We start from the raw sequence: 24,132 nt of genomic DNA, 5'->3' as shown, positions 1-24,132 counted from the left end.
AGCTGAACGTTCTAGAGAACTGGAAGTAAGAAATAAGACCGGGGGTCTCTGATGTTGAAAGAAAGACCCTCATGATCAGGGGTGGGATTCTACTGGTTCAGACTATTTCAGGCGAACTGGTAGCTCTGATGATCAGCTGGGAGTGAACCAGTTCACTCTGACGATCAGGTCTGCCCATCCGCCTGTCCCTGCGCTTAACTGACCTATATTTCAATTCAATTTCAATTCAATTTATTGGCATTTGTATGCTGCCCACTCCCATTGGGACTCTGGGCGGCTTACAGGCAAAACAAACATATATTAAAAAATTTAAGAAAAAAATACAAGTGTTAAAAATATCAACAACATGCATACAGTTGGAGTGGGGCTGGATACTAATCAACAGCCCCAGGCCTGCTGGAACAGCCAGGTCTTCGTGGCTTTATGGAAGGCCGGAAGAGTGGTGAGGGTCCGGATCTCTACGGGGAGACTGTTCCATAGATCCGGAGCAGCAACAGAGAAGGCCCTTCCCCGGGGACCCGCCAACCGACATTGACCGGCCGACGGCACCCGGAGGAGGCCCAATCTGTGTGATCTTATTGGTCGTTGGGAGGTAAATGGCAGGAGGCGGTCTCTCAGGTAGCCAGGTCCTAAACCATGAAGGGCTTTAAAAGTAACGACTAGCACCTTGAAGTGCGTCCGGAGACCAATGGGGAGCCAGTGCAGCTGACGGAGGATAGGTGTAACATGGGTGTATCTAGGTACAACCAATATCGCTCGCGCGGCTGCGTTCTGGACCAATATCTTCTCAGCTGATTTGCGTGGCAGAGTGGATTGCTGCACCTCAGCTGTGTTATTCCCCAGCAGTAATGTTGAAGGTAAGTTTTCTTTAAAATGTGCACAGACAAGAAGCGCACGATCATCAAACTAGTTGTTAAACCGGCAGGTTGTTAAACCACCTCTGCCCTTGATGTCAGATGAAAAAAACAAAAAATCCAGATTACAAAGGCTAAGAAATGAAACAGGGAATATCTCTCAATGCCTGTGTGTCATCACTTTCTTCAGTGGTGATTCAAAATGATATCAGGACCTTTTCTCTCCCTAATAGAGCAAAGTATATTTGTCCAGAAGTGAGCTGCAAGTTATCTGTAGTGTATACAAAGGTGGGAGTTCAACGACCTCGCCGTCCCACACCGAACCTATCTTTCATGCATATGCAAACACAGGATCCTCAGCCATAGCTGAGCCTTCAGGAAGAGCCAGACAGTCCAGTTCTGCAAGCTAGGAAGACGGTTGTCAGGATGTCTGGAGAGTTTGGGGAGCTCACACAGACTCCCCTCCAGAAAGTATGGATTCCCCGCACCAGCAGGCGTCTGCAGCAACGCAGGGGATGTGAGTTGGGATGAAAAAGCGGGTCAGCTCTTTCCCCTGAGGAAAAGCTAGCGCTCTTCACGGGCGGCAGGAGGTTAGAGAAGGGAAGGGCAAGGCAGGGCAGGGCAGAACAAAACCTTTGGAAGTCATGTTTTTGCAGGGATAGTATATGGGAGCTATATGAAGATGAGGGCTAGAGCAATCAGTGGCTAGTGTCAAGGCCAGAAGTGTTTACTGTGTTTACTGTTTATTAAATTTATAGGCCGCCCAATCCCGGAGGATTCCGGGCGGCTTACAGAAACAAAAATTAAGAAAGATTAAAAACAGATAAAACAGGGCAAATTTTAAAAAGACACAACATGCACCCAATCTAAGCGGGGCTGGACCTCAATCCAGAGGTCAACAGCCACAGGCCTGCCGGAAGAGCCAGGTTTTAATAGCTTTTTGGAAGGCCATGAGAGTGGGTAGGGTCCGGATCTCTGGGGGTAGCTCATTCCATAGGGCCGGAGTGGCAACAGAGAAGGCCCTACTCCGAGGCGTCGCCAGCCGGCATTGTCCAGCTGATGGCACCTGGAGAAGGCCCATCCTGTGCGATCTTATCGGTCTTAGGGAGATGCGCGGCAGAAGACGGTCTCGTAGATATCCGGGTCCTAGGCCATGTAGGGGGCCATAGTGGGAAGGACACCACTCTGTCTGTGACACCCCCTTTTTTATTTCTCTTTCTAATACGCCTTCCCCCTCTCTCTCACTCCCAAGCAGGAAGCATGATCTCTTGTAGAGGAGTTTTGAAATTAGCCAGAGAGCTGTGTGCAACTTTAAGGAGTCACAAGTACTCTCTTAAGGCCCCACTTGCTCAGGGCAATAATCCTTTACGATGAGGGAATATCTTGAACATCTTCAAGTCTGATCTCTGAGCTCAATCTTCCTGAGAGGGAGAAACACTAATCTTTCCAATCATTTGTTCCCCAGCTTATAGGTCCATGTATGGACTTCCAACTTCCAGAATTCACAATAATGATCATGCTGGCCAGAAAATCCTGCAGATTAATAACTATGAATCCAGAGATCACCAAGGTGGAAAAGATCTGGGTTAACTGTTACCTGTCCCACCATAGTCTGATGTGCTACAGGTTTTACTGAAAGACTCTTATTGGTTGCTTTAGGATTCAGAGTTTTAATGCTAAACCAGAAAAGGTTTGGGTGTATTAGACAGAACACTATTTCTCTCTGTTTTGTGGGTCCCTGAATCTCATCACAAAATTAGGCTCAATCTCTACTCCTTTTTCCATTTTTCTTCAGCCTCAGTGCCACAGTTCACCAATTCACCAACTATGGTGATCATGGTAGGATTGCCAGCACGGGGAAAAACTTACATCTCTAAAAAGCTCACTCGGTACCTGAACTGGATTGGGATCCCCACTAAAGGTATGGAAGGGAATAAATGATTCATTCGAGGTGAATGGAATCAAAGGGGAGAGGGAGAGCCTCTCAAGCCAACACAGAAGGACTTACTTAAAAATACCGAGCCATCCTAGTCTCCATCTCCCTAGTGTTCAATGTTGGACAGTATCGCCGTGAAGCCGTCCAGACATACAAGAATTATGAGTTCTTCCGCCCAGACAATGAGGAAGCTATGCAGATCCGGAGGTGAGGAGCTTATTCAGATCTGATTGGTACAGTGGAGAAGTCGGAGAAGGTTGTTTCCTACCGCAATGCCCACCATACTCTGCCAGGACGCCTTCCCATGTCCTAGTTCGGCTTAACTTGGGGAGAGGGGCAGCAAGGAGCCAAGGTGGCGCAGTGGTTAAATGCAGCACTGCAGACTACTTCAGCTGACTGCAGTTCAGCAGTTCGGCTGTTCAAATCCCACCAGGCTCAAGGTTGACTCAGCCTTCCATCCTTCCGAGGTGGGTAAAATGAGGACCCAGATTGTTGTTGGGGGCAATATGCTGACTCTGTAAACCGCTTAGAGAGGGCTGAAAGCCCTATGAAGCGGTATATAAGTCTAACTATTGCTACTATTGCAAATAAGAAACTTTCAAATACAACCCTTAATTTTTGTTTCCTGAAAGATGTTTCTGTGGCCTATATGGGATCCAAGAGCATTCTTGGAAATAGCATTTCATTTTCCAATATTCTACTTTCCCATTTAATGTTCTCGTAAAAAAAAAATAGAACCTTTAAAACAATCATATGGGACATAGAGTCTGGTGCCCAATTGAATTGTCTCCTCACATTGGCTCCCTGCACGACATTTGGGGACCAGGAGATATTGGTCTTGGCAAGACCACATTTTTGTAAACATGACTGAAATAATAGCAATAGCACTACTGTGTATACCACTTCAGTGCTTTACATCCCACTTGAAGCGGTTTACAGAGTCCGCATATTGTCCCCAACAATCTGGGTCCTCATTTTACCGACCTTGGAAGGATAGAAGGCTGAGTCAACCTTGAGCCTGATGAGATTCAAACTGCCAAATTGCAGTCAGGTAGCAGTTAGCAGAAATAGCCTGCAGTACTGCATTCTGTCCACTGCGCCACCACAGCTCTAATAATGCACAGGAAACCTTCCACACATCTTAATGTGCTACTGAAAAAACTAATCGTTGATATTACATTATAAAGATGCTGAAAAGGGGAGGGCTCTAGAGCAGTGTTTCTCAACCTTGGTGACTTGAAGTCCTGTGGACTTCAAGTCACTAAGGTTGAGAAACACTGCTCTAGAGGATGAGCCTCACTACCTCTTGAATTTAATTAAAAAAAACATGGCTGCTAATACAAAGATAATGTTTCAAAGATTCAACATGTGAAACATAATTTGATTGATTGATGATGTGCCATCTGGAGTTGGTGTTGACTGTTAGTGGGCACATAGATTGGTTTCCTCCATGACCATCTGACCGTAACCTCAGGTCTTCCAACTGTGTAACTGAAGCCATCCACCTTGATTATGGCCATTCGTTCCATCTCTTTCCTTCTACCTTTTCCTTCACATAACATTTACAGTAGGATCATTTGAGCCTGGCCATTGTGCCTTGAGTGAGAACTTTATTTGATGGCCCATTTGTTTGTTCCCTTGGCTGTCCACAGTATTTTCAGCAGTCTTCTCCAATGCCACCAATTCTCTTTCTAGCCTATCTCCTCAAACTTCAAGGAGGTAGCTTGGTTATCTAGAGAGGCAAAGTCTAGATAACCAAGCTACCTCCTTGAACAAACAAATGGGCCATCAAATAAAGTTCTCACTCAAGGCACAAATGGCCAGGCTCAAATGATCCTACCGTAAATGTTATATGTATATCCTTATATTTGGTTTTGGTTTTTGGTTTTTGTTATTGTGGTGGGTTGGTTGTTATTTACCATATTTATTTTGGTGCTGTCGCAGCAATGGATCATCGTGTGTGATCTCTTCCTTGCTATCTCTTTTTAGGCAGTGTGCATTAGCAGCTCTTCGGGATGTCCAAATCTATCTGAGTATGGAAGAGGGACAAGTGGCGGTAAGATGGCAAAAGCCCATGTAGATCTAATCCTACGGCCACCTATTTCAGGCTACGTGCCAATTCAGTTGCCTTGTTCTTCTCCATTACCTAGGTTTTCGATGCCACTAACACCACACAGGAACGCCGTTCCCTTATCTTGCAGTTTGCCAAGGAGAATGGCTACAAAGTAAGCTGGGGGGGGAATAAAGAGCCCATAAGAACAATGAGGGGGGGGGTGACCTAGAGCTGTGTGCACATTTGCAAAGCCTTGGGTGCCAAACCATTAGGGATCCTCAAAGTTGTAATTTTAAAAAACGATAGAAGGAAGGAATTAAGTATATGACTGTGGTTCCACCACAAAACCGCGTTCGACTAAAGCGCGCTCGACTAAACTGCGTAGCTGACGTCATCAACAGGGCAACAACAGCGTGGAGACGGAAGCACACTGTAAACGCTAAACCTAAAATTAACCCCTAAACCTAACCCCCCTAAACCTAATCCTAAACCTAACCCTAAACCTAACCCTTAACCTAACCCTAACCCTAACCCTTAACTAACCCTAAACCTAATCCTAATCCTAACCCTTAACCTAACCCTAAACCTAACCCTAACCCTTAACCTAACCCTAAACCTAACCCTAAACCTACCCCTAAACCTAACCCTTACCTTAAGTTGAATCGGCTTGCTTTCAAAGCGCTATTTAAAGCGCCCTTCTTTCTCCGTGCTCGCTGTTGTCACCCTGTTGATGACGTCAGCGACGCGGTTTAATCAGGCGCGGCTTAGTCGAGCGCGGTTTTGTCGTGCCACGTATGACTGCAAAGTGATCAAATTAATGTTTAATCGAATCAATGTTAGTTCTTGTCCTGATCTCACCTTGTAGTTTTGAACTCTGGACTTTGTGATCCCATTCAGCTGCGCTCTTTGCCACAAGGCAAATTCAGATTTGAAAATACAGACCGAATTAAGCAAACTGGGTTTTTCTTTTTTTTCTTTTATTTACTTAACTTTATTTAATGTTTAGTGGAGCAGTAGAGAATATCTTAACGGCTTTACAAGCCATTAATATATTTCAAAACAAGGAACATCAGTAATGTTTTTATTCTAGAATACCTACTAAGACAATGCAGTTGAGTTCTTAAAGCAAATTAATCAGTCCTAATTGTCAGTTAGGTGAGACTTGAGTGACAGTTTTGGCTGTGATTAGGTGAAGATGATATTTTAAAAATAATTTTATTCAGAATTGTTTTTCAAGAAACAAGGCAATGCAAATTAAATTCAGAAAGGGAAAGAAAAATAAAGAAAGAATAAAAAGTGCAAGAAAAAAGAAAAAGGAAAGAGGAAAGAGGAAAAAATAAGAATAAGAAAAGAAAGGAAATATTTCAAGAAGTGACTTCTGATCTTCATTACAATAAGAACAAACACCATTTATTCTTCATCCCTATAAGATTACATGTATCTCTTCTTCCCGTGGTCTATCCCCTATCTAGACACAAATCCATAAATCATTAACATTTCAGTCCTGGTCTCAGCCAAAGTCCATAAAAGGTTTCAAGAATTGTATAAAAACATGTCTTTCTGCTCCTTCCATTTGTTTCTAGGAATATTGATCTTTAATTCATTCCGATGTTATCAGAGGATTCGTGATCTCTTCAGTTTTTCTTTTTCCCCATCTCGAAAGCTACTGTCATCTCTGTCTTATACTCCGTATATTTTTCATTTTCCTGTATTTCAATAACTTCTTTATAGTGTAATATTGCTGCCTCAGATGAGACTTGTTTTAGCTCTTTGTCCTATAGATCTTCCAAGATATTCTCTTTCATAACTGTCATTTCCTTTTAAATATCTTTTTGGACATAATCTAGCCATAGAAGCAGACATCACTGCTGACATTGTGTAGCTCCCAGTTTCTGTCCTGATTCTTCAAACATCTCCTGGAGTATTTCAAATGGTGTACTATGATCTGTCATTTTGTCTCAACGCTGATGAAAGACAGGTCTGCCTCTTCGTTTTCCTTGTATGCCTAGAATATTTAGCCCCTTCTAGTATCCAATTTCTGAAAACATAAAGCCTCAGATTTTTATTATGATTTAAGGTGAACTAAATCATTTAGTTCTCATGAAGGTGCTCTTTATTTATATAATTATTTTCAAAACCTTATAACAAAACCCCTAGCATTTCAAAGTTGCCTGTTCCCTTAATTCATTTATAACTTTTGTTGAATTAAATTGAATTGAATTTTGAATTAAAGTCTTCTTTAGCGTTGGCTATTAATTTCAAATTCGTTACATTCTTAAGTTTATAGGTTTTTTTAAATTCCAAAATAAATGTAAGCTCATCAGGTTTGCTCCCCATTTTTAGTTAGGGAAGAAAAGACAAAAAAACATCCTTCCCCCCCAATATGGGACAGATACTTCGATTTGCCTCCAGCCCTAGTAACTTGGAATTCACAAAAATAAACTGACCTTTTAAATCACGGATTATGTTAAAATGTCAAAATGAGATGTCACATCTGGAAAGTACTGTGGGAAGTTATCATCCAGCCCTCTCCCAGAAAAATGAAATATCCTAGGAAATATTGAAAAGGCAGAATATTTCTCTGGATGTGAAAAGAAAGAAACATGCTTTAAAAGACAGAATAGTTGCCTGTAGCATCCTGCCCATCCACACTTTGTCAATAGGCCATTGAGAAGGCCAGGCTAACCCACTTTACATAATAAAGACTTCTCCACTGCAGCTGTAGGGGGAAGGGATATTACTCAACTCTCCACATGGCATCTGAGAACTCATCTATGGATTCAAAACAGCCTAGAGAGTAGCCCCCTGCATGGCACCATGGGAGTCTGACAACCAATCAGAATACATTTCTTACACAGGAACAGGAAACAGAGAGGTGGGACGAAACAGGGTATAAAAACCCTAGCAAGCCCCTTCCTCAGCCTTTCTCTTCTTCTCCACCAACATTGAAGCATGTGATCACCTTTTCTGTTCAGGGCTCAAGCCATGTGGCCCTGTCCACCAATAAACCATCTTTCCAAGCAGCCTCCATGTCTCCAGTGTCTTTTCCCCCACTTGGAGCTGAACCCAGAAGGACATTTCTTTCAACAGTACCCAGCATGGCTGTTGTTTTTTCTTAACTAGATTTGCAGGTTGCTAGTAGATTAGGCATCTAATCGCCATGTACATTCACTTGCTTTTCTCCCCAATACCACCATGTCTCACACTTCCAGTAGATTCTGAAGGCTTATAAAAAATACAACTGCAAAATGTGTATAAACAAAGAAAATGCTTCTGTTAAGAGCAACTATGGCAATTTCATATCCTTTCCACTGTTAAATTAATTGTTTTCATCAGTTGTAATAGCTGATTGGTGGCTGACTGTATAATCTTCTTTTTCTCTTCCATGACCCCTCCATCTGCCACTGGAGGTTTTCTTCATTGAATCCATCTGTGATGATCCAGATATCATTCAGGAAAATATCAAGGTAAAACTCCTTTCTGTGCCTTCTGTCCAGTGGTGGGATTCAAATAATTTAACAACCGGTTCTCTGACCTAATGACCAGCTAGGAGGGCGGGGATCGGTGTCATGTGACCATGTGACCATAGCCAACTCAACGTCACTCAGGCCGATGGGCGCTTCGCCTTAGCTGTTACAATGTAATAGGAGTTAATGGGAGAGGCAGTTTCTATAAGCAGGGCAATAAGGATTAGGCTCGAAACAACAACAGAATGTTTCTTTCCTGCCTTCTTTACAGGATTAGCCTTGTAAAGTGGAAAAAAACAAAATGAGATTTCTTCCAACAATCGGTTCCCCGAAGTGTTTAGAAAGTTAACAACCGGTTCTCCCGAATAGGTGCGAACCGGCTGAATTCCACCACTGCTTCTGTCAGATATTTTGGTAATGTTTAAAGTCTGGAAGAATGCTAAAGCCAGATATAAAATTTATATCTGTCTATGTTCAGGGGCTTTCATTTGCATAGTTCAAAGGGATGGGACTTGGCCATCTTAAAAGCCATTCAGGTTTGGTACAAGGGTATTGTGTGGTATTCAAAAGTAAACTGACAACCAGCTATTAACGACTGATAATGGGGCTCCTTTGGGGAGGGGTTTAGTGCTACTGGAATAGTGCTACTGTGAAATAGTAGTACTGTACTCCAGAAAAGTGTTAAATTGTTGGTAAAAAGCAGCTTCAAACAACAGCTGATAAGTGCATGAAGAAGAGAGTTGACTCAAGGACCACTCAAATGAGAAATATAAACTGGAGTGGAGAAGATGGATTGACTATATTCAAAATAAATACGGAACTAAGAAATTCCAGATAGTTTATGACTGAAGAAGCAAGGAATGATATAATCTGTTTAGAGTTAGCCTAACAAAAGAGGAATTTAAGCTCAAATGAAAGATGATACTAACTTTCTTTAAGTTTATTTTACATCTTTGTTAAAGATTTATACTCTGTATTTGTTCTGGGAAGTCGGGGGGGGGGGAGCTTGGGGGGAGTTGGGTTCGGGTGGGGAGGGGGGGGGAGGGGAGGTAAATATTTGTAAAAGTCTTTTTTTTCCAAAAACTTTCAATAAAAAAAGAGAGTTGTGAAGCACCACGAGAGAAAGCTAGATAGTGAATAACTGCATGCATGCATTCATTCTAGCTGCCCACTCCAACAGATTCTGAGTGGCTGACAAAATCAAGATAAAACAATTGAAAACATAAACAACACAACAGCCTTGGAAAACAGTACAATAGCCACATCCTCCTTCCCCCAAATATTAAGTCCTGGACTAGGACCTAAGCCAGGTTTTAAACGCACTTAGAAACACCCATTGAGCAGCATCCATATCTCTGGGGGAATGCTGTTCCAGAGGGTGTGACTGTGAGGGAAAAGGCACACTTCCTAGGCCCCACAGGTTGGCAGCATTTAATATAAGGGACATGAAGTGCACCCACTCTATCCAAATGTATTGGAAAGGCAGAAACAGTGAGAGGGAGCATGGCACGACAAAACCGCGGTCCACTAAAGCGCGCCCAATTAAAGCGCGTACCTGATGTCATCAGCAGCGCGACAAATACCACCGCGGAGAAAAAAGGGCACTTTAAAAAGCGCTTTTAAAGCAAGCCGATTCACGAAAAGGTAAGGGTTAGGTTTAGGGTTACGGTTAGATTAAGGGTTAGGGTTAGGTTTAGGGTTACGTTAAGGGTTAGGGTTAGGGTTAGGTTAAGGGTTAGCGTTAGGTTTAGCGTTAGGTTAAGGGTTAGGTTTAGGGTTAGGTTTAGAGTTAGGTTAAGGGTTAGGTTTAGGGTTAGGTTTAGGGTTAGGTTTGGGGGGGTTAGGGTAAGGTTTTCGCGTTAATTTTAACTTTACCGCTCACAGCGTGATGTTTTCGTCATGCTGTGATGACGTCAGGTACGCGCTTTCGTCGAGCGCGCTTTAGTCTACCGCGGTTTTGTGGTGGAACCGAGAGGGAGGTGGTCCCTCAGGTAACCAAGCCATGAAGGTAACAACCAGCACCTTGAATTGCACCCAGAAACCAACTGGCAGCCAATGCAGTGGTGACATGTGGCCACAATGAGAGGTTACTGCTCATGCTGCTGCATTTTGAAGCAGCTGTTGCTTCCAAATGGTCTTCAAGGGCAGCCCTATAGAACACATTGAAGGAGTCCAGTTTGCAGGGCCCCCTGGTTGAAGAAAGCAATATATACGATATACCTGTGGGAAGGCCTTCTTGGCCAAAGCTGCCATCTGCTCTTTGAGCAGTAGCTGTGAATCCAGGACTCCCTCAAGTTGTACACAAGTCTTGATGGGAAAATCAGGTTCCATCCAAGGCAAGGATATGAATGTTCCCAACCCAGGAGGACTCAATAGCCACATCCACTTCGCCTTGTAAGCGTTGAGTCAAAGTCTCAGTGTCCCTCCCATCCAGATCCAAACAGTTTCCCAAAAGTGGATCAGTACCTTGACAGATTTCCTTGTACAGTCTGGGGTAGAGGTGTAAAACTGAGGACACCACCTTCCTCCCTGGCTTTCTAGACTCATACTAATCTGGATAATAACAAAGATTGTGACCCGACAAATGCGTGCACGACAAAACCGCAGCGAGAAAACAGTGAGGTCAAAATCGCGCCCAGAACAGCGCACCCACAACAGCGCGCCGACAAAAGCGCGATTAGGGTTAAGGTAAGGGTTAGGGTTAGGGTTAGGGTTGAGGTTAGGGTTATTACCTTGTTTTCGCGTTGTTTGTTGAAGGCGCGCTTTTGTTGGCGCGCTTTTGTTGGCGCGCTGTTGTTGGCGCGCTGTTGTGGGCGCGATTTCAACCTCGCTGTTTTCTCACTGCGGTTTTGTTGGCGCACTTTTGTCGTGTGCACATTTGTCGGTGAACCAACAAAGATCACCAGGCTGATTGGGTCTCTCTCTCTCTCTCTCTCTCTCTCTCTCTCTCTCTCGATCATGTTTTCTATCCCCGTCCTTCTTGCCTGGGGTACCAACCACCCACAGCAAGTGAAGCTAACCAGTCCTGATTATAAGGACTGTAACCGGGATGAAGTGGTGGAGGATTTCCTCAAGAGGATTGATTGTTACCAGAAAACCTACCAGCCATTAGGTGATGAGTTGGACAGGTAAGGAGGGAATGTCTCTGCTACTGTATGTTGGGGGTGGGGCATTTGTACAATCAAGGCCGTCTGCATTGCAGGGTATTTGAATTTTCAGTGGCTTGCAAAACATGGCATCAAAAAGATATCAAGCCTCAAGTCCCCCACCCCACCTCTCCCCCGCAAAATTGCACTGCTCTTGATAGTATAAAAAGATTTTGGGAAAAACTTTGTGCCTTCCACTAAAGTAAAAGAAGTGGACTGCCAGGAATTGTGTTGCTGGTTCAATTTTGAGTATCTATAATTTCAACAAGAGACTCCTGGATATCCACATGAAGTTGTTTAGGGGTTAGTAGAGTGGAGAAATGATAGGTGGGGAAGGAAAGCATCTGCTGCTGCTTCTTATACAATATGCATACACAATTCCAAATATGACAATGCATTTGAATGTAATGAACATAGATTAAATATATTCTGTAACTGGCACCAGATTTTTTTTATTTATTTTTTTTTTTTTAAATATATTTTATTCATTTTTCACATTCCATTTACAATCACTTATATACAGGGTATTTACTATAGGAAAAGAAAAAAAAAAAGAAAAAGGGAATAAAACGAACAAATAAAAAGGAAACACAACTCATCATTCACAACCCCACCTAACCCTTCCATCCTCCATACACCCCATCTACCCCCTCCAACTTTCCTTTCTCCCTCTAACACTCCCCTCCTACTTCCCTTTCCCCTCAAACCTTCCTTCTCCCCTTACTCCCCGGACACCCTCCTTACATTCCCCTTACTCCTTCCTTACTCCTCCCTCTTCTTTCCCTCTACCTCCCTCCTTGGTGTATGCCTTTATTCGAGTGTTGTTTGATCTGATAAAATGAACCAAGGGAAAAAAAAATAGAAAAAAAAAATAAAAAAAAAAGAACCGCCGTATATAAATACATTCTTGTTCTTATTAAGACTATGTTACCACCCCCCCACCCCACCCCCCACAAATCCCCATCCCTAATCCTCCCGACTTCCCAGGGCCCACACCTGGCACTACCTTCTGTCTAAAATATCTTGTATACATATGGATTAAAAAAAATAAAAGTAATATATCAAAAGAGGAAAAACAGAAAAAAAAGAAGAGAGAAAAGAAAAGAGAAAAGAAAAAAAAAAGAGAAAAAAAAATAAAAATAAGAAACCACTCTTTGTGTTGATCTCAGCCCCCCATCTTTATCTATGCTTAAATAGTATAAATCATTCTATCTATATTTTATTCTCGTCTCTTACTTCTTTGCTATTTACCCCAACCTTCTGTAGATTCTCCCGTTCCTCTTCCTAAACCTCGTGATCCCTTCCGATAAAATTTAAGCAACGTGGTTCATGCCATATATTCAAATATAACTTTACAGACAAGTAATCAAACTTTCCCTTCTAGTAAAATTTGAACAGCGTAAATGATCTTTCTTAACCCCCTTTTCAAACAGTAGTTCAAAATAATCTAGCCAAGCTTCCCCTTCTTAGTAAAATTAAGCAGCGTAGATCAAATATTACTTTACACAGGAATCAATTTCTATCTTAAGATAATTCCAACCGACTTCCTCTTCTAATAGGATTTAAATAACGTAGTTCATTCCACATACATTTTACCCTCATCCCTTACTTGTCTGATATTTACCACTATCAAATTTATACTAGCATTTGTTTAAAATGTAACTCAGAGCGATTTCAACCAACTTTCCCTTCAAATAAAAGTTAAATAGCATGGATCAAGCAGCGTGGATCAAATATTACTTTACACAGGAATCAATTTCTATCTTAAGGTAATTCCAACCGACTTCCTCTTCTAATAGGATTTAAATAACGTAGTTCATTCCACATGCATTTTACCCTCATCCCTTACTTGTCTGATATTTACCACTATCAAATTTATACTAACATTTGTTTAAAATGTAACTCAGAGCGATTTCAACCAACTTTCCCTTCAAATAAAAGTTAAATAGCATGGATCATTCCACATATTCAAATAATACTTTCAGCAAGAGTCAGTTAACCTTCTATTTTAAAGTAGTCCCTTCTAACAAAGTTTAAACAACATAAATCATTCCGCATTCTTTTTACACTTATCTTAAGATAATCCCAACCAGCTTTCTGTTCTAATAAGCTTTAAACGACGTAAATTTTACCCTCATCCCTTGCTTGTCTGATGTTTACCACTATCAAATTTATGCTAACGTTAATTTAAAATCTAGCTCAAAGTAGTTTCACCCAGCTTTCCCTTCTGATAAAAATTAGTCCGCTTTTTCTACCGGAGAGGGGTCTCAAACCCCCATTCAGTCCTCAACTTTAGCAAGCATTTTAAAATGTCTAAATTCTCGATCTCCATTTTTCTGCTTCTCCGAGGGAGGAGGGGCTACCCCCTCCATCTTGCAGCCACATGGCCGGCCGCTTGCCTTCTCCTTCCGCTTGTCTCTCCTCTCTTCCAAGCGCGTCAGGAAGTCCCGCCTTCAGAGTCCTACAATAGAAATCTTGAGCCTCCGAAACAGAGTTAAGACGAAATCTTTGATTCTCAAATGTAACCGTGATACCGGCAGGGGCCTCCCATCTGTATCGAATCTGTTGACTCCTAAGCTCCTTAGTTAAAAAGGTGTAGTCCCTTCTTGCTTTCAGCATCTGAAAAGGAATATCTTTGAAAACAATCAGGTCCTGGTCATCAACTCGGAAACTGTTATTATGAAACTTTTGTACAATCGCATTTCTAGATTCTTTTGTAGAGAAATGTATAATTATGTCCCTCGGGAGCTGTCGCTGTTCCGCTATCAATGAGTTCTGGCGATAGATTTTCCGAATCTGCCAATCAAAGTTAAGTCCCGGGCTTCCCAGCGCATGGCTGAAGGCTTCAGCAAAGGTCTGTTTCAAATTCTCTTGCTCCTTTTCACGGAATCCTCTGACTCTTATTGCAAATGCCTTCCTATTAAAATTTATCATCATAAGCTGTTGTTCAGTATCTCTAATTTTTTGTTGTAAAATTTGAATATTGGTAGTCAAATTAAAATTAGCCTTCTCCAGACTTTCCAATTTGTTCTCTATTTCAGCAGAGTAATCTGACAGGGCAGACACGGCTGCAAACGTATTCGCCTTCATCTGATTAACTTTAGACTTTAAATCATCATATAGTTCCAATACAAAACCCTTAATTTCTTGTTTAAAGGCATTAAACATTTTAAAGAGATATTCCTGTGTTAAAAATTCTCCAGTAGAGGGCATAGGAGACAAAGGCTGTGGTTCCAGTAAAAATTCTTTAAATTCTTTAGACACATTTGTAGCAAGACGCTTCTTTGACCTGGGTGCCATAATAAATAAACAAGTAAGCAGCGCTTCGCTCCCCTCTATTTCCAAAGAAGAAGAGTTTATTTTGTTAAGGAGCGGTCTGCAGGAAGATAAAACCGGCTAAGTACATCCAGTATCAATCATCCACGGAGAGAAATCGCCATTTTGAAGTCCATTTAGACAAAGAACAAAGAAGTCTCTAAGACAAATGGTGCTGGTATTTAAGATAGTAATAAAAGCATAAATCTCACAGGGGTGGGACCCGCCCGTATCAATTCTAGCTTGAAAAAACTTTGTTTTGTCCTGGGGGGGGCTAGCCTGTCTGGGGCTGCCTAGAAAAAAAAAAGGCAGCTGAGAAGAAATGGCTGGAGATAAGAGCTCCGCTCCGGCTGGATCTAATCTCTTTCCACAGCCCGAAAAAAGAAAAAGGCTGTGGCTTACGAATAGACCCTAGCCTACGGAGCTATCCTCCCTGCCCCTTTCTTAGCCAAAAAGGGGTGCTATCTATGATCTTATTTAGATATACAGACCAGATCTCTGAGGAGCTCGGTGGAGCCCTCCTCGGCAACAGGCCACGCCCCCAGGAAGTCCACTGGCACCAGATTTTAATGGTCGGTTTTATCTTTCACTTTTTCCAAAACAGCTGTGAGTGTGTTTTGCGTGTTGAAACAGCAACTGAGTTAGCAGGAAGAGAATAATTAGGTTCTAAACAATGCAGACGGGGAAAAGGCAGGATTTGGAACAGATTGGGAATTTTCTATGAAGGGTGGGGATAAGAAAATAATAATGGGGAAAGGGTGGGGAAGAGAAAGTATGGAGAATAAAGAGCTGGGAGGCAAGTTGAGGCATGAGTTTCTACCTGGAACTAAATTAAACTTTTAGAAAAATTGTGGTTATTCAGTTACAAGCATTGCAAGAGTTAACAATAAATTGGACCACATCAGAAATAAATTATGCAGTTTCCCAACCAGAGTTGACGTGTGATCACTAGAGGCAGAGGTGAATCTTAAAATACCATTCTTTTTTTTTTAACTAAAGAATACAAAACAAGTACTTTATTTTTATATTTAACCCACCCATCTTCAAGTGAGTTTTCCAGTAAAACAATATCCACGTTTCCAATTGTTAATCTGTTAGCAAAGGTTAGGAAGTTTTTAAGAAGCCTGACATTCTCACAGCACTTTCTAGCTATCTGATCGTTGCATCACAGGCTAGAATTCATCTCTATAATTCTATTTTATACATATATCTAGTACTGGTATGTACGAGAGATACAGTCTACTGTATATAGTATTCCGAAATTAATTTTGGCTTGTTTAATTTTGTGATGAATATTCTACCTCCATTCTTCTTAATCAAAAGATGGCATTTGTTTGAGACTATGCTATACGAGACATCCTTAAAAAAAAACACTTAATTCTATGATAAATTGAACCCATCTTGTATTTTACAGGTAATTCTCAACTTACCACCACAATTGAGCCCAAAATTTATGTTGCTAAGTGAGAAATTTGTTAAGTGAGTTTTGCCCCATTTTTCGACTTTTCTTGCCACAGTTGTTAAATGAATCACTGCCGTTGTTAAGTTAGTAACACCTTTGTTAAGTGAATCTGGCTCCCCACCCCCACCCCCTTGGCTTTCCTTGTCTGAAGACAGTTGTCATAAATATGGAGCAATTGTCAAGCATGTAAATCATATGACTGCGGGGATGCTGCAACAGTCGTAAGTGTGGAAAACAATCATGTCACTTTTTCAGTGCCATTGTAACTTCAAACGTTCAGTAACCGAACAGTTGTAAGTCAAGGACTAACTGTGTTCTGGTAATACAGCCTTTTCCAATCTAATGCCTTGTGACTATGTTTCCCAAAATTCTAAGCCCAACACATTTGGAGATAGGGTTAGGGAAAGTTGGTATAATTTTGGCAAAGATTTAATACCAGTACTGAAAATTGGTAGTAAAATATTAGTTACGTTAGGAACTAATCAGAAGCAAATTACACTGGCTAAAAATGCCACGTTTTTAAAAAACTAATATTTAAAGAAAAGCAGGCACTTAGAAACATTGAGTGCTTAATCCATGAGAGTGGTGAATTGGTTACCCCACAAAGCTGTTGAGCTAAACTCCCAGAAAGCCCGTGATAGATGATAAAGATCAGGGGTAAAATCCAGCAGGTCCTGACAGCTTCTGGAGAGCCGGTAGCGGAAATTTTGAGTAGTTCGGAGAACAGGCAAATGCCACCTCTGGCTGGCCCCAGAGTGGGGTGGGAATGGAGATTTTGTAACATCCTTCACAGTGGTGGGTTTCAAAAATTTTTTGAACCTACTCTGTGGGTGTGGCCTCCTTTGTGGGAGTGGCTTGCCGGCCATGTGACCTGATGGGAGTGGCTTGCTGGCCTCTCTCTCTCTCTCTCCTTCCTTTTGTCTCTCTGTCCCTTTCTCCTTTTTTTCTTTCATCTTTCTCACTTTCTCTTTCTCTTTTTTATTTCTTTCTCTTTCTCTCTCTGTGTGAGAGTGTGTGTGTGTGTGTGTGTGTGTGTCAGTGATGGGTTTCAAAAAATTTTGGAACCTCATCTGTAGGTGTGGCCTGCTTTCCGGGTCCACTGGTGGAACCTCTTCTAACCGGTTCGGTAGATTTGACGAACCGGTTCTATCGAACTGGTGCGAACTGGTAGGAACCCACCTCTGATCCTTCCCCTGGAGTGAGGTGAGAATGGAGATTTTGCAGTATCCTTCCCCGGCCACGCCCACCAAGCCACACCCACCAAGCCACACCACGCCCACCAAGCCACACCCACAGAACCGGTAGCAAAACAATTTGAATGTCACCACTTATGAAGATGATGGAGAGTCATAATTCAAACATCTGGGAAAGCCAGAGTTTTTTCAGTCCTGATTATAACTAACGAGTGGATTAGCTTCTACAGATCCATCCAAAAGAATGGCTCCTCAAATGTGACTTGGTTATTCTTCTTATTATAGTTCCCTGTCCTACATTAAGATCTTCAACGTTGGCAGTCGGTATCTAGTGAACAGGGTTCAGGACCACATACAGAGTCGCACTGTTTATTACTTGATGAATATCCACGTGACACCCCGCTCCATCTACCTCAGTCGGCACGGGGAGAGCGAGCTTAACCTCCGGGGGTGCATTGGGGGCGACTCTGGGCTATCTGAGCGTGGCAAACAGGTATACTTATCACATTGTTATATCTTGGTATGTTGTTGCATTTAAACTGTTTCAAGTCAGGCCAAGCAGCATAAAAAGTATTAGCAATGGATGAATTCAGCAGTTCGATATAGTGATCAAAGCGCCAGGCTAGCACTCGCAGAAATAGCCTTGTGAGTTCCATTTATTTCTTAGGCATATAAAGCCATCTGGGTGACTTTGCTTCAATCTCTCTCTCTCTCCCAGTCCTAGGAAAATGGCAAAAGCAAAAAACTTCTGAAAGTCTTCCTAGGAAAACTGTAAGGCCTAGTCCAGGCAGTTGTCTGGAGTCAAATCAAATCAAATCAAGTTTATTACAGTCAAAGACCAGAGCCCAGAACAGATAAAAACACTCAATGAATATCCAGTTAAAAATTCTAGAACAAAAGTAATAAATAACAGATGAAATCTATATTAAAATCACCATTTGGCATCCAATCTGTCAGATACACATGGCCTAATTATACTATAATTAACAATCCATAAACCGTGAGGCCTGTAGTCATTAAATACTAAAACGCAAAGAAATAATAATGCAAAAGGGTTTGCCACATTAGTTGTGTAAAAATAACTAAAGTTGGATTGATCACATTTCCAAGAATCCCCAGTTCTGCTGCACAAAATCTTCCCACCTGTGCTCTAGTTAAAATCTGTTTATCCTTAAGCAGCCACGAGATAAGCAGTATCGGAAGGGCCAGGATACTGACCAATTATTGGGAGGATATGGTTTTTGTTTTTTTTACTATCTCTATAAAAGGAGCATCGAAGGAGTATGTGTCCCAACGGTCTCCACCTCTTCTGAGCCACAGGAGCAAGGAGTCCAATCTGGCTTGAAGGCACATACAATTCAGCAGAATAAAATGGGCTAAAGCTAACTTTGTTTGTTAAATCCCTCTGAAAATATTTAGGGAGCAGCTACATAAGAATCTTTGGAATAAATATATCCCCAAAATTCAGGCATTGGATCTTTATGGGGTTTACATAAATTATGAACCATTAAAATCAACCTGGTTGTTAACCACCATTAACAATTATAAACTGGAGGCTTTCATCTCAAAGCACCCGATTCCTCACAAATCTAAAGTCCTCTACATCCTTTTATCTGTTTTCCATGGAGTTTCTAGAAGCTTTTTAAAGAGAATTATGAACTCACACCCATGAAGGAGACTGGATGTTCTGTATGTTGGCAGCTGTTCATTAGATGACAGCTGTGATATTTAAAAAAGGTTATCCTTGTAAGATTTCCCACCCAGGTGTCCATTAGAAATGCTTAGATCCAGGAGCTCCATATTAAGCTCATAGTCTTCAGAATGAACGTTGCGCTGGTGTTCCTACTTTAAAATACCAAGTGTGGATTCTTAGAAAAGAAAGGCAAAAGCTGAGAGTCCTGTTTTTGGCTTAGGGCAAATGTGCCGAGTTCCTTGGGTGATTCATATCTATGTTTTTTTCCACCCTCCCTTTCTTTGTCAGTATGCCTGTGCCTTGGCCAACTTCATCCGTTCCCAGTATATCAATGACCTCAAGGTCTGGACAAGCCACATGAAACGCACAATCCAAACAGCAGAAGCATTGCATGTGCCCTATGAACAGTGGAAAGCATTGAACGAGATTGATGCGGTGAGAAGCTATCCTTAACACATCCTGGCTCTTAAACTGGGGGGGGGGGGTTAGCCCTGAGGGTTCCACATTTCTCTCACTCTCGTTTACCGCAAATTGCCTTCTATGACCAAGAGAGGCCCAACTCTCAAGACCAGAGAGTTCCTTCTTTAGCCTCCTCCTGAGGAAATCATGGGAGGGAAACCTGATCCCTTGCTTCTTCATAAACTTTCTCAAAGCTGACTTTTCTTCTCAGTGTCCAAAGCTCAGGGATTCCAAATCCTGCATTTGTTTCAGGGTGTCTGTGAGGAGATGACTTATGAAGAAATCCAGACTAGTTATCCACTAGAGTTTGCCCTGCGAGACCAGGACAAATACCGCTACCGCTATCCTAAAGGAGAAGTAAGAACTGTGCAATCTGGGTGCAACATGGGTGGATTTAGGTAGCATGTTACAAAAGGAGGAAATGGGCAAATCTAACATGCTCCCAGGGACAGAGGAGGATGGGAAAATAATGATCACTAATCAAAGGAAAACGGCTAAACTTGGAGTCACCCTTAAGCAGGACAGAAATTCGAATTTAAATCAGGACCAACAGAGAGGCCTCTCCAAATTTCTTCCTTCAGTCTTATGAAGATTTGGTGCAACGCCTGGAACCGGTCATCATGGAGCTGGAACGGCAAGAGAATGTGCTGGTGATTTGCCACCAAGCTGTCATGCGCTGCCTCCTTGCCTACTTCCTGGACAAAAGTGCAGGTACCACGTCCATTTTTCCACATTGCAAGACTTTCCTCTCCCCCTTCCTGAGTTGCAGGTTTTTTGCAGTTAGACTTATATACCGCTTTATAGGGCTTTCAGCCATCTCTAAGCGGTTTACAGAGTCGGCATATTGCCCCCACAATCTGGGTCCTCATTTTACCCACCTCGGAAGGATGGAAGGCTGAGTCAACCCTGAGCCGGTGAGATTTGAACCGCCGAACTGCAGAACTAGCAGTCAGCTGAAGTGGCTGCAGTACTGCACCCTAACCACTGCGCCACCTCGGCTCCATTTAGTCTTCTCAGCTGAGAGCCTGGGAGGCAGATTGTGGCAAAACCCTGTGTGTATGATCCTTCCTGTATATATGGCATTTTCTCTTCCCCGTAACACTTGCCCGTGGAGAAAAAAGTTAAGTCTTCTCTTTTACATTGCAAGAGGAAGCTGCATTTGCAAATTGGATGGATTGTTCTTATGCGCCAGTTCTTCCTCTTCTGAGACTCTCTGTGTAGTTCTGGAGATGACTTTTGTTTCATTTGCCATCCTTCTTTTTCAGAGGAATTGCCATACCTCAAGTGCCCATTGCACACCGTTCTGAAGCTCACGCCTGTGGCATACGGTAAGTCCCTTCCTCCTCGGCAAAGATCCATTGGGACAGCAAAAAAACAGAAGTCTGTTTCAGGGGAGGATGCAGAGCGAGCTAATGATTAGGCACTGAAGATGAATTGATTGCAAAACAAAGTATAATATACTCATATTGCTACCTACTGTACATAAGGTGATCCAATGGTGGTTGGAAGTAAATTGTTCTCTAATGCTAATAAGCTTCCTCCCATTTTGTGGCTATGTACAGTCACTGATACATTCCTTTTCCTAATTGTATGAATACTGCGGGGTTCCACCACAAATCCGCGAAGCCCTTATCCGCGGAGACATAAGCGTGAAGACTAATTCACGCCGTTCAAAGCGCTAAGGAAAAACGCGACCCTACCGCGATGACATAATCGCGGAGGGCAAATCCGCGCATTCCCAAGCACTCAGTACTCTAAACCTAACCCTAAACCTAACCCTAAACCTAACCCTAAACCTAACCCTAAACCTAACCCTAAACCTACCCCTAAAACAAACCCCTAAACCTAACCCTAAACCTAACCCTAAAACAAACCCCTAAACCTAATCCTAACCCTTACCTTAATTGAAATCGGCTTTCTGCTGCGGCGCCGTTTTAAAGTGCCCTTCTGTTGCTGCGCTGTTGTCGCGGTGGTGATGACGCGCGGTGATGACCTCACGGCTTTAGCAACGCGCTTATGTCTCCGCGGATAAGGGCTTCGTGGTTTTGTCGTGCCACGTACTGCGGAACATGCAGGAAGAAAAAGCAAGAATTGCTGGCCTGCACAATCTTTTCCAATTTATTGACTCTGATATGCTTTGTCATTGCTACTTTCTTGATCTCGTTGAATTCTCTGTTCTAAGCTACAGTCCTAGTATTTTGGCTGTCCTACTAGACAAATCCAATCCTGCTTAGCTTCTCTAAGATCAGCTAAGGCAGGGGTGTCAAACTGGATTTCTTCGATCAGCATTGCAACTCTCCTCCGTGGCCTGGCAGGGGGGATGTGGAGGGAAGAGCAGGGGGGGAGCCAGGATGGACGCCTTCTGCTGGCCAAAATGGGATGCAGGGACCCCGTGTGACCTCTTTTCTGCCTGAATGGCCTCCTGTAGCACTTTACCAGCCAAAACAGAGCACAGGGGGGCACGGCCCCCACGGACCTCATTTTTGCCCTCTATGACCTCCTGCAGCCCTCTGCCGGCCAAAAAACGGACCACATGGAAGCTCCATGAGGCTCCCGTGTGGTCCATTTTCGGCCTCCCCAAACTCCAGCAGCAATCTGCTGGCCAAAAATGGGCTGCACGGAGGGGGGTGGGCTCTAAACATGTCCTTGAACAAAGCTACTCATCTCCCTCTCATCTATATTTATCTCTGTATGCTGCACAACATTGTGAACAATCAGTAGCCTATTGACAACAAATGCCATACTGGAGTTCCAGCCTTTTTAATTCTGCTCAATTAAAAGGAAAAAAAACCAAAAAAACAGGCGGTTCCAAATCAGTTATTCATGCCAACCAAGGCAAGTTGTGATTTTCAGGGAAGGGAGTTTGTGCAGGCCTAGCATGTCATCCTGAAGCTGATAACGCCACTGGCAGTGAATGAGTGTTTGGAACTCCCACCTACCGTCAGTAATTGGGGGTTCATTTTTTGTGGGGGACAGGCTGCGAGGTGGAATCCATTTTTCTCAATATCGAGGCTGTGAATACACACCGGGAACGCCCCACGGTAAGGACGACTCCTGTCACATGGGAGATTTTACGTGAAAACCTCTGGAAAGAGGGTTGTGAAGGAAACTGTGATTGGCAAAGGGCTTGTGTGATCTGAAGCTTTTCCCCCATCGTGTGTTCCTGGTTATTGACTTGACAGGTGCTCCTGTTAAAGATCATTGTGTTCAGAGTTGCATCTGTGTGTGTGTGTGTGTGTGTAATATTTTCCTCTTATCTTCACTCCCCGCCCCCAAAACACCCTTAGCACTTTTCCTACAAAGCTAGCCAGGCCCCCTTGTATCGGCACTACCGCACTGTGCCAATGGCTAGCCCTGAGCCCACCAAACAACCCTGCTGGAAAGATCTGGGGCGCTCTCCTCCCTCTTGCCTGTTTGACCCTCAGGTAAAAGAATCCTCTCTTCGCCTGACTCCCTAACCTAATTCTGCCACATCGCACTTTAATCACTGTGCTTTGCCATGCTATCGCAATGCTTTTCCTAACCTGCCCTTGAGAAATTCCTTTTTGAAGCCCAAAGACCCGATTTCACGGTGCCAAATTATTCACAAGAAAATCATATGTAGATGACATGAACTAGCCCAATTTTCTGCCATGGGTCTATACTGAAAGAAGTGGTAGAACTACTCTTCTCTGCCCAAGGGCAGAGGTGAGAAATGGAGCCAAAATACACTGGCTATAATTCTAACACTCAGGATAGTTGACGTTATTAATATAAATGGATGTAGATAGACTTCAATTCTTCACTGTATTTCCTTTTTAGGTCATAGTGGTGCTTTAAAGTTTTTCTTCCCTTTGTCTTCTTGCAGAATGTTGATGTGTCACGAGATCCTACGGAAGCCCTAGACACCGTGCCGGACCATTATTAAACTTAAAACACTAAAAACAAAAATAAACTTACTTTATTGATGAGGTTCTATTACTAATATAGATTATACAGTGCCATCTAGAGAAATATGAACTGGAATGCAAGTTCTGAACTACTTGATATCATTTTACACATGTAGACATATCTCGTCCAAAATGTCTTTGGAGATTCTTAAGTCATGATTGTCCCAAAGTCTGCAATTTTTCTGGAAATCCGTTCATATTCCTGCACAATTCGAAGGATGTTCATCCCAAAGTCATCCAGGTCATGGTTGTTCCAAAGATGCTTTGTCAAGAGGCAACTGGACTTTCTGGTTTTTCTTTGAAGGCCCTTTGAATGGTGCAGGAGTATCAACGGATTTCCAGAAAAAATGCAGATTACAGGCTGACCAGCTGTCTGCAAGGTGTATAAATCCTTCCATTTCCCACCATCCAATCAGAGCAAAACGTCTTCAAAGAAAAACCAGAAAGTCCAGTTGCTTCTTGAAAAAAAAATCACCTCTGGGATCTCATCCAAAGGCAACTCAAGGTATAGATTTGCCAACCTAAATTGAATAATTGAGTCCCATCCATCAAATTCTTTAAAGAAAGAATAAACCAACGACAAACTAGGTTTAAAAAACACAGAGCATAATCCTAGCAAATATAA

The 24,132-nt window shown here is 42.6% G+C and overlaps 1 protein-coding gene across 3 annotated transcripts; it reads left to right on the top strand.

Annotated features, from left to right (window-relative positions):
• Window positions 1-1,203: 1,203 nt before the first annotated feature.
• PFKFB1 (6-phosphofructo-2-kinase/fructose-2,6-biphosphatase 1) lies at window positions 1,204-23,525 on the top strand. 3 transcript variants are annotated; one of them, XM_032209112.1, is made up of 15 exons: window positions 1,204-1,371; window positions 2,650-2,775; window positions 2,901-2,997; window positions 4,780-4,846; window positions 4,941-5,015; window positions 8,254-8,310; window positions 11,317-11,438; window positions 17,712-17,919; window positions 19,408-19,554; window positions 19,831-19,935; window positions 20,160-20,289; window positions 20,844-20,906; window positions 22,555-22,619; window positions 22,866-23,003; window positions 23,426-23,525. In XM_032209112.1, exons 1-15 carry the CDS (start codon window positions 1,281-1,283, stop codon window positions 23,483-23,485), a joined length of 1,551 nt encoding a protein of 516 aa, XP_032065003.1. In that variant the 5' UTR covers window positions 1,204-1,280; the 3' UTR covers window positions 23,486-23,525. The 3 variants fall into 3 exon arrangements, with proteins under 3 accessions (XP_032065003.1, XP_032065005.1, XP_032065004.1); XM_032209113.1 differs by having other exon boundaries at window positions 1,222-1,325; XM_032209114.1 differs by lacking the exon at window positions 22,866-23,003 and having other exon boundaries at window positions 1,206-1,371.
• The last annotated feature ends 607 nt before the right edge of the window (window positions 23,526-24,132 follow it).

The sequence above is a fragment of the Thamnophis elegans genome, chromosome 2, assembly GCF_009769535.1.
Source record: "Thamnophis elegans isolate rThaEle1 chromosome 2, rThaEle1.pri, whole genome shotgun sequence".
In the NCBI taxonomy this organism is placed as follows: Eukaryota; Metazoa; Chordata; class Lepidosauria; order Squamata; family Colubridae; genus Thamnophis; species Thamnophis elegans.
This window is presented reverse-complemented; position numbering and strand designations above follow the sequence as displayed.